Source organism: Tachysurus fulvidraco, chromosome 25 (assembly GCF_022655615.1).
Source record: "Tachysurus fulvidraco isolate hzauxx_2018 chromosome 25, HZAU_PFXX_2.0, whole genome shotgun sequence".
NCBI lineage: Eukaryota > Metazoa > Chordata > Actinopteri > Siluriformes > Bagridae > Tachysurus > Tachysurus fulvidraco.
This window is the reverse complement of record NC_062542.1, coordinates 17482060-17492059: the sequence shown is the minus strand read 5'-3', so window position 1 is coordinate 17492059 and position 10000 is coordinate 17482060. Positions and strand designations below refer to the sequence as shown.

Genomic DNA, 10000 nt, shown 5'->3' with positions numbered 1-10000 from the left:
GAACATCAGCTCTGACGGTGTCACAGCTCCAAATCACAGGTTGTTATTAATGCTCTTGTTCTGATACGTGATCATTTCTATAGTAACAGCTCAATCACAGGGACATGTATTTAAACTTGAACTTCAAATAAAGATGTGTGTGTGATGTGGTGAAGGAGTCTCCAGTGTCAGTGCTGTGTACCAGTCAGAGGTCAAATGGGAAGTTCTCCACATCTTCAGGACAGAGAACTTTACACTTCTTTGTGGTTTCTCAGTAACATGACAAGTTGATATTTTTCTCTTATTCATTTTTGGATAGAGACACTTTATGTAGCTGAGAGAACAGAAGTGAGAACAGGAAGTCACTAATTTCAACAACATTACATTTACATTTACAGCATTTAGCAGACCCCCTTATCCAGAGTGACTTACAACTGAGCAACTGGGGGTTAAGGGCCTTGCTCAGGGGCCCAGCAGTGGCAGCTTGTTGGACCTGGGGTTCGAACCCATGACCTTCCAATCTAACACCTTAACCACTGAGCTACCACATCCCATACTTTATGTATGTATAAAGTGTATATAGATGCATATAGAGTAATAGTGTAAATAATACTCATACAAACACATTCATATGCTTCCATTAGTTACAGGTTCCTCTCTGTGGACAAGGAAAAAAAAATAATTTTGTATAAACCGGACATCACTGTTGTGTTGATGTGATGATGTTTATGTGTAAAGAAACAAGATAATTATAATCAAATTAAGGAGGAGAAACGAAGCTGCGCCCCACACAGACAGAGCTGTTATTACTATGTTATAACAACTGTACAATCTGCCTTTCATTCATTCCATTATATCACTCTGTTCACTCACACTGTTGTGTGTTTCATCTGTTCCCTAGCAACAACATCTCCGTCTCCTGCTTTGTTTAGTCCTCAGTGTGTATTCTGAGAGCAGACAACTTTCCAAAAATACAGAGCAAGAGAGAGAGAGAGAGAGAGAGACTGACAGAGAGAAAGCGTGTGTGTGTGTGTGTGTGTGTGTGTGTGTGTGTGTGTGTGTGTGTGTGTGTGTGTGTGTGTGTGTGAAACAGAGGGAACAGTGAGATGGTCAGTTCCATTTTTCCTGCATGTGGTTTGGACAGTTTCTTCGTTTCCATTCCCGCTGTTCGAGTTCTGCAGTTCTGTGGATGAGAAGGTTCTAACCATGAGTTTAGAGAAATGTTAAGATGAATCATATGTCGCTTTTTACTAAAAAATCTCTCATTTATCATCACCATAAAAGTCGGAGCTGGAAAATTGAAAAAGACTCAAAAACTCAGAGGGAGAACTGAAGGGTTCTACTGCAGATGAACCTCGTTACTGTGAGACCGTGACACAAACACATTCTAACACACTTACAACAGACACTTTGTACTTTGACAGAGATTCTTCAACTGGTTCTTCAAACATTTAAACAGTTTTAATTACATTAATTTTCTTAGGATTAAAGGTTAATTTCTCAACATTGTCAGGTTTTAATTAACTGTCTAACATGTCAGCCTTCATCCACACACAAAGCAGCACAAGACTCTTCTACACACATCTACAGAAGAACTGAAGAACTACAGAAGAACCCAAGTGTTCTTGAAGAGCTCCTAGGATCATTAACACTTACTCACACACTACAAAACCTTTCTGACCGAGAACCTATAAAAGTTGTCCCTGAGCTACAACTAAAAAATCTGTAACACAAAACGAAAAATGAGTTTTTCATTTAAAAAATAAAGTACAATATTACACTGTACACTAAAAGGGTTCTTTAGCTGGAGTTGAATTAGGTAGTTAGTAGAGTTACTGGTTCTATCAATACAGACTTAAACTCTTAGAACTTACTCAGGTGGTTCTTAAGGTTCCTAATTAAGGGTTTCTAACTGTGATCGTTAGCTGAACAACCATTAAAAGTCTTATTAATGATATTACATTGTTTAAAAAGACCCAGACTCAGAATTTGTTCTCTGCATTTAACCCATCCAAAGTGCACACACACACACACACACACAGCAGTGAACACACACACACACACAGCAGTGAATACACACACCATACACACACACCCGGAGCAGTGGGCAGCCATTTATGCTGCGGCACCCGGGGAGCAGTTGGGGGGGTTTGGTGCCTTGCTCAAGGGCAGCTCAGTCGTGGTATTGCCGGCCTGAGACTCGAACCCACATATAACAGTTAATATTTTTATTATCAGTGAAATGATTTTTTTTTATTGCAGATTTTTTAAACCTTAACAGACAGAACAAACATGTTCCAGTTTCTCCTCCTTATGTCTGTCAAACCTGTGTAACATCCTACAGTAGAGGGGTTGTGTTTCCTCCTGAACATTTTAAGTCACTCTGCAGATACTGTGTCATGACTGAAGCCTTTATTAGAAATGCAGCAGAGAAATGCAAAGCCTGATGCAAATGGCTGCTATAGGAGAGGACGAGGAGAAGCACACAATAGAGAATGCAAATGGATCGAGTTCAGAAGGCTGATACACACAGAGACTGAAAGAGAGAAAGACAAGGAGGGGGACAAAAGACACTTAACACAATTCTCCAGCTTTGAAGAAGGAACCTGGAGCTTTCTTGGTCTCAGTTTCATCGTATATTCATTCAGAGCATGTGAGAGAGTCAGACCACGTCACATCAGTCAGATTATCTGTACAAAACGCAGGCCAGTCTACAGGAAGTACGTTTATAAACATGACAGAAGGTTAACAATTTTAAACCACCGTCCTGCGTTTAGTTTAGTTTAAATCCACTATAATGACCTGCTCTAAAGGCTGTGAGGTGAACAGATTTACATTTATAGTATATTGTTTCTAAACACAAACTGCTTCTTTTAGTGCTGCTGAAATCAAAATGCTTTTGAGTTTTTATGCCTGTATCTGTTACACACCAGTACGACAGTGTGGCCACAAAAATACCAACTTTTTTAGGGGATTTTAATTAAATACATTATAGACTGCAGATTCTCTGACCCTTATACAGTAGTAGCTGTTTAGCAGTAAACATAGTTGACCTGTGTGTCTTCACACACACACACACACACACACACACACACACACACACACACACACACACACACACACACACACACACCGCTCCCTTCCAACTGTGTATAAATGTTTGGAGTTGACTTAGAGTTTGTCTGTGTGCAGGGTTGTTTTTCAGATGAGAGTTTTACTGAAATGTACTGAGACTGATGAAGACGTCCATGTTTCCTGGTGCCATGTTGGACTCGACCTTGACTCGTACGCTATAACTCTAAACACACCTCGTCGTCTAGGATCAGAGTCGTCCTGGTTAAAGTGGACAAGAAGGAATGAAGTCAGAAGTAAGAAATCATCCACAGCTGAAAAACACTTACAATAAACTCTCTCTTTCTTCATGATTAGTTAGTTAAGATGCTGTCAGGTGTGTTTACATTTACTTTCTCAATCTTGCTCCAGCATTGTGTTGTTTGTCCTGAGGTGAATATTAATTCATTCATTCATTTCCTACCGCTCATCCGAACTACCTCGGGTCACGGGGAGCCTGTGTCTATCTCAGGCGTCATCGGGCATCGAGGCAGGATACACCCTGGACGGAGTGCCAACCCATCACAGGGCACACACACACTCCGGACAATTTTCCAGAGACGCCAATCAACCTACCATGCATGTCTTTGGACCAGGGGAGGAAACCGGAGTACCCAGAGGAAACCCCCGAGGCACGGGGAGAACATGCAAACTCCACACACACAAGGCGGAGGTGGGAATCGAACCCAGACCCTGGAGGTGTGAGGCGAACGTACTAACCACTAAGCCACCGTGCCCCCTGAATATTAATAAGATTTATAAATTAATATATTTTATTTAATGGTGTGAGCAGCCATGTTGATATGAACTTGAAGCATACACACAGACAGACACACACACACACAGACAGACACACACACACACACACAGACAGACACAGACAGACAGACACACACACACAGACACACACACAGCCACACAGACACACACACACACACACACACACACAGACAGACACAGACAGACAGACACACACACAGACACACACACAGCCACACAGACACACACACAGTCAGACACACACAGACGCAGACACACACACACACAGACGGGGAGATGTGTGAGGGTTGGTGGATGTACATCCGGGGATGTTTCACATACTTCTCCACTCGGAGTGTTGACATGGCGACCGGTAAAGTGGTGCGCGAGCTGCCTACGCGTTTAGAAAAATAAACAATTATAACAGAAATCCAACATTCATTTTAAGCTTCACTTTCAGATGTAAACTGGGGAGATAAATATTATTTTTATTATCATAGAGTAAAGAGCTGAGGAGGAAAAAAAAACAATCCTAGTCTAGTCGTCTGGGGGAAGCGCGCGCTGTCTCCGGTGACGTAGGCAGTCGGTTGTGTGAGTGACGTCACCGGTCTATCACCATGAAGCTCGGTAATGTGTGTGTGCGTGTGTGTGTGGGAGGGAGAGGGATGTGTGTGAGAGGGAGAGGTATGTGTGTGTGTGTGTGTGTGTGTGAGAGAGACAGAGAGAGAGAGAGAGAGAGAGAGAGAGAGAGAGAGAGAGAGAGAGAGAGGTGTGTATGAGAGACAGACAGAGCGCACACACACACACACACAGACACAGACAGAGAGATACAGACAGAGCGCACACACACAGACTGACACGCAACCAGACAGACAGACAGACAGACAGAGCGCGCGCGCGCACACACACACACACACACACACACACACACACACACACACACACACACACACACACAGACCGTCGCACAGTAAACACCCTGTGAGACCTTGTGATATTTTACATTTAACACCTTTTTTCGGTCCCGGATGTAAAACTGGGCTTCAGATTAAAACCCGTTCCGGATTCAGTGGCGTTTAAACGGAGGTAAGTGACATTAAAGCTCTTTATTTCTACACGTTAAATGTAATGACTGTAATAATGTTGTCGTGGTTACAGAGAAAAGATGCCGTTTTAGAGCGTTTAGTAAAGTCCATAAACATGACGATGATGATGATGAAGGTTGTTGTAGCATTTATAGCTAATGGTTAGTGTGTCACAGCCCTCAGTTATCTGCAGTGAACGCGTACAGCAGGGAAACCGCCTGAAACACAACACACTTATTAACATTAATAACCTGTAACGGCTTTATTGTTTTGCCTCAAAACATTTTAGTCTTCGGTTTTTTTATCATTTGTTGTGAAATGCAGTAATGGGGGTGTGGGGGGAAGGGGGGGAGACCCGCAGCGCGCGCGCGCCTCACTGCTGAATGTCATTACCACAGAACAGCGCAGGGAGGGGAGGGGGTGCGTGGGGGAGTGAGGAAGCTCCACTCGGCGGAGGAGGACGGGGCGGTTTGTCTGTCACTTCCAGTTACGTTTCATCGTGTGACTCATTTTATAACGTTTGTAGAAACGCTAAGCGACACAGACACGTGAGAAATGTCGAAAGAAGACATGTTGACCTTTATGGTCCTAGATTTGTGACACGACAAGACGACGTGTTTCCGTGTTCACCCCCGAAACTATAATGGCTCGGTCTCGCTGTAAATCTGGTCTTTAAGGCCACTTCCGCTTTGTGTTTAAAGCAACATGTGTAGAGATATAAATGTTTCTGTCTCCTGCTCTGGACCTCAAGTCCATCTGCCCTGAGCCTCACCTCCATCTGCTCTGAGCCTCACTCTCATCTGCACTCAGCCTCACCTCCATCTGCCCTGAGCCTCACCTCCATCTGCCCTGAGCCTCACTCCCATCTGCCCTGAGCCTCACCTCCATCTGCCCTGAGCCTCACCTCCATCTGCTCTGAGCCTCACTCCCATCTGCACTCAGCCTCACTCCCATCTGCCCTGAGCCTCACCTCCATCTGCCCTGAGCCTCACCTCCATCTGTCCTGAGCCTCACCTCCATCTGCTCTGAGCCTCACCTCCATCTGCCCTGACCACATGGTAATAATAAAGGAGCCCAGAGAAATAAGACACTTCCCCCTTTCACCATCATGACTTTAATCTTCACTCCAACATCTCATCCCAATGTAAAGGGATTGTTAAACACTTATTATCGCGTTTCTCTGTATGACGAACACAAACAGTTCTAAATATAACAGCAGGCTTTTGTTCATCGCCACAGAAAGAAATCTGTGCATTTGTTCTTTCCTACAACAGCGTCATGTCCCATTGGTTTATTTTATTTATTTATATCATTTATAAAAGATACAGCACAGTGAAGCTCAATAATGTCACTGTTATTACAGACATGCAACTGGAGGGGGTAGTTGTAAGGTCTGAGGGCAAAAGGGCACTAGGTTTACGCTCCTCCCCCAAGGGTGGGGGTCTGTCTGTGCATGTGTCAGGGTAAAGGTCATAGGTCATGTGCTGAAGAAATTCTGCAGTTACTACACTAATGACCGTCTTAGTCACAGCTCAGTGATGCAGCACATCCAGAACATCGTAGATGGTGCAGTGTTGTAGTTACACAAGTATTAGCATTTTACCGGAAACGCGAGCATATATATGTGTGTGTGTGTCCATACTGGAGTTTTATTTACATGCTGTTCCTCATTTATTTACAGTTTTCCAAGAAGCCTTGAAGGTGAGCACAAGTTTCCTGGCACGATGGCCATGGTTCAGAACAACCGTGAGAGGGACCAGGCTCTGCTCAGAGTCCCAGTGAAGAGGCTGATGCGCGAGAGGCAGATAGAAGCAGCGCCCATAAAGAAGCGTGTGATGGCAGCACTTAATTTGTCATGCAAAAAGGCCTCTGAGTTTTCTTTGTCTTTGTCATCATCAAGGACTCCTGTTATAAAGACCGAACATGTAGAGAAGGACTCAGAGTTTCTTAACTATCAGCACATCTCGAAGGGACAGGATGGACGAGACAGCGCTCTGGACCTGAGCCCGGCTTTGAGACACACTCTGGCCCAGTTTACTCTGAGCAGCCAGTGTTCTTTAGGAGGCCCTGCTGCTTTTTCTGGTCAGTTCAGCCAGGAGAAGGTGGCTCCGTCCCTCAGCCAGGCCAGCGTGGCAGTTGGGCCCTTACTGGTGCCTCCTGACAGCTCCACAGAGCTGGTGCTGTGCACGCTGGAAGGTGAATCCATTTCCTGCTTCTCAGTGGGTGGTGAGCTGCGTCTGTGTTTGCCTCAGGTGCTCAACACAGTGCTGCGTGACTTCTCCCTGCAGCAGATCAACTCTGTTTGCGATCAGCTCTATGTCTATTGCTCACGCTGTAATGCTTCCCAGCTGCATGTCCTCAAAGTGCTGGGCGTCCTCCCTGCCGGCGCGCCGTCCTGTGGCCTCATCACCCTCACTGACGCCCAGAGGCTCTGCAACACTCTGCTCCACCCGGGCGACAACGTCCCTGCTGGCCCGCATAAAGGCCACCGGCTCGCTGAGGAAGAGGAGCGAGAAGCCGAGGAAGCTGGAGGGTTCTGGGTGGAGCATCAGTGCCTGGGCAAGTGCCAAGGCCTGTTCGTTCCTCGCCTCTACGCCACTCCAGGTGCTCAGTGCATCCGATGCTCACAGTGCCGGCGGCTTTTTTGTCCCGAACGCTTCGTCATGCACTCGCACCGGCAGCCAGACAAGCGGACATGTCACTGGGGCTTCGACTCCGCCAAATGGCCATGTTACCTACAATTGGGCCGACGGTACCAAGGCACGGCTAATGGGGGGAAACTGGAGCAGCTTCTGGAGACCATGAAACTGAAGTTCAGTGGAATTAATCTGGACGTGAAGACGTCACATCTGGTAAGAGTCTCAATATTTTATTCAGGAATTAATTCAGGAAATGGTTTAGTTTTGTTTTCACTAACTAAAGGGAAGCTAATTTAAAGTAGCAAGAATAAGCATCTATGTGCCGTTATTAACAACAATGCTTAGTGAAAAAATGTAATTAAACGTTAAATCCATGAGTGTACAGCTTATTATTCAGTAATTAGAACAAAGTACTAGCTCAGAAGGTAGCGATGATTATGTTTTAGAGCTAATGCATGATGGAGACGTGTCTGACGACATCAGGTCCCCGAGGGAAGCTGCAAATATTTTAGCACTGAAGTAAACTGTTAGCTGGAGTGTCGTTAAGTGAGACAGGGGCTCGAGTAGGCGTTTCCCCTCTTTGGAGGAAGCTGTAGGACACTAACGGTTCGGTCAGGGTCGCCTGGCTTTCCTCAACAAGTCTGAACAAACAGCAGGAACCACGGCAACAGGGCAAAGAAACAGAGAGCGAGTAGGAGGGGAGTGGGCGAGAGAAAGAGAGAGAGTGGAAAAAGAGACAGAGAAAAAAAGTGGAAAGAGCTGGAGACACATACGGGGGTGGGGGTGGGGTGGGGGGTTGTACAGGGCGAGAGAGACGAGGACGGTCACATATGTCTCCAGCCTGCTGCTTTCCCCACCACGGCCCCTGCATTCAGCTTCATATCCAGCCAATAGATACACAGACCCCCAGCCCCGGCCTCCTTCACAGCCAATCAGCTTTCAGAACTCCCAGTCGATTCCAGACTCATTATATAACACTTATCCGGAGACTAAACAACCGTGTCAGGCGACTGGAGTTCTGGGAAAAGCAGCCTCGCCTCTGTGAAGACACGACGGCTGTAATGGAAGTGGACAGACTCTGTTACAGACATGTAACACACCAAAGACACACAAAAGACAAGACAGACACAGCAAATGTCCGAGAGACGAGTGAAGCAGTTTTTTCTTACAGTTGCACTAAAATCTCAGAGTTAAATCTCAGTGTAACGAAGGATAAAGTTCAGACTGCTGACCTTTGGACTTGGCCGGCTGCCGTGGTGTAGGAGTGGCCGAGCGTCGCTTATTTCTGTCTGAGGCCTTATTAATGTTGTGAGAGATAAGAGACGCTGTCGACTCTGTTTGTCTGTTTCTGAAAGATAACGTCGTCGCGACTGTAATCCGCTTCTGTCCCATTAGACACAACAAGGCAGTAAATGTTTTTAAAAAATCTTTAAAAGTCTTTAAAAACGTTCCCCTTTATACAGCTGGGTTGTGATTGGTCAGATTTGTGTAGTAATAGTTGTGTCTCAGACTGACGATGTGCGACGCGAACACGTCTGTAATGACGTTTATTTAACTGGTTCTAAGTCTCCGGTGTGTAAACAACAGTGTGCTCATAAACAACATAAACAGCCGAAGACTTTAGTGTTGTACAGAGATACAGGAGAAAGGAGATATGACCCAAACCCACATGTCTGCTGAGGCTTTCGTTAATGTTGATCTTTTTATTACAGATGTTATAAATATGAATAAGTTAAGATTAATTATTGGGCTCGTTATTAGAGCATCACTGACTTTATTGTTGGTGTAATAATGATGGTATGTATTTTTTAGACCAGGTTAGATGAGATGAAGGAACCAGAGAAACAGATTTCTTTAGTAATGTTGTTGTGAGTCAGCTTTGGATTCCTGATAAGCGTCTGACCTGTGAGCAGGTCTGAGGTCAGTGATAAAACCGTGGTGGGTTTTCATGCTTGCTGAATGACTGGACTGGTTGTGTCAGATGTTGTAAATTGTCTGGAGCCTTCATGCCGCCAGGGGCCACGTGAAACCCCCCCCCCCCCCCCCCCACACACAGAACCAGACACGGGCAGGTTCATGCAGAGATGTCTACAGCTCTCACGCATGACTTGGTGTTAAACCTGAAACGGCTGTGAGATATAAAAAGTAAATGGTCCTGTTTGTCTGTGAATGATAATCATCTGACTCTCTGTGAGATCAGACAGACAGATAAAAAACATCTTAAGGGCAAAACGTCAGCTGTTTTCATTCAGAGGAATTTTTTGTTTTAGGATCCGTCTCAGTGTGTGTGTGTGTGTGTGTGTGTGTGTGTGTGTGTGTGTGTGTGTGTGTGTGTGTGTGTGTGTAAGAAATTAGTGGAAATTATTGTGTAAGACATGTCTCTTGTTAGAAAGCCAGTCATCTGCAGAGAAAAGAGAGAGAGAGACA

At 45.2% G+C, this 10000-nt stretch overlaps 1 protein-coding gene and 1 long non-coding RNA gene across 3 annotated transcripts in view; both read left to right on the top strand.

Moving 5' to 3' along the window:
• Positions 1-138, top strand: part of LOC113660350 — a 3157-nt gene extending 3019 nt beyond the window's left edge. The window contains exon 3 of one of the 2 annotated variants that reach the window (XR_003444787.2): positions 1-138. This exon is cut by the window's left edge and continues 224 nt beyond it. This is a non-coding gene — a long non-coding RNA (uncharacterized LOC113660350). The other variant, XR_003444789.2, reaches the window with a different exon arrangement.
• A 4490-nt stretch (positions 139-4628) lies between these two features.
• The window catches only part of skilb (SKI-like proto-oncogene b), a 10365-nt gene continuing 4993 nt past the window's right edge, over positions 4629-10000 (top strand). Inside the window, exons 1-2 of the mRNA XM_027173802.2 lie at positions 4629-4935; positions 6616-7786. Of these exons, the coding sequence (XP_027029603.2) occupies positions 6659-7786 (1128 nt within the window). The 5' untranslated portion in view covers positions 4629-4935; positions 6616-6658. The remainder of the gene's footprint in view (positions 4936-6615; positions 7787-10000) is intronic.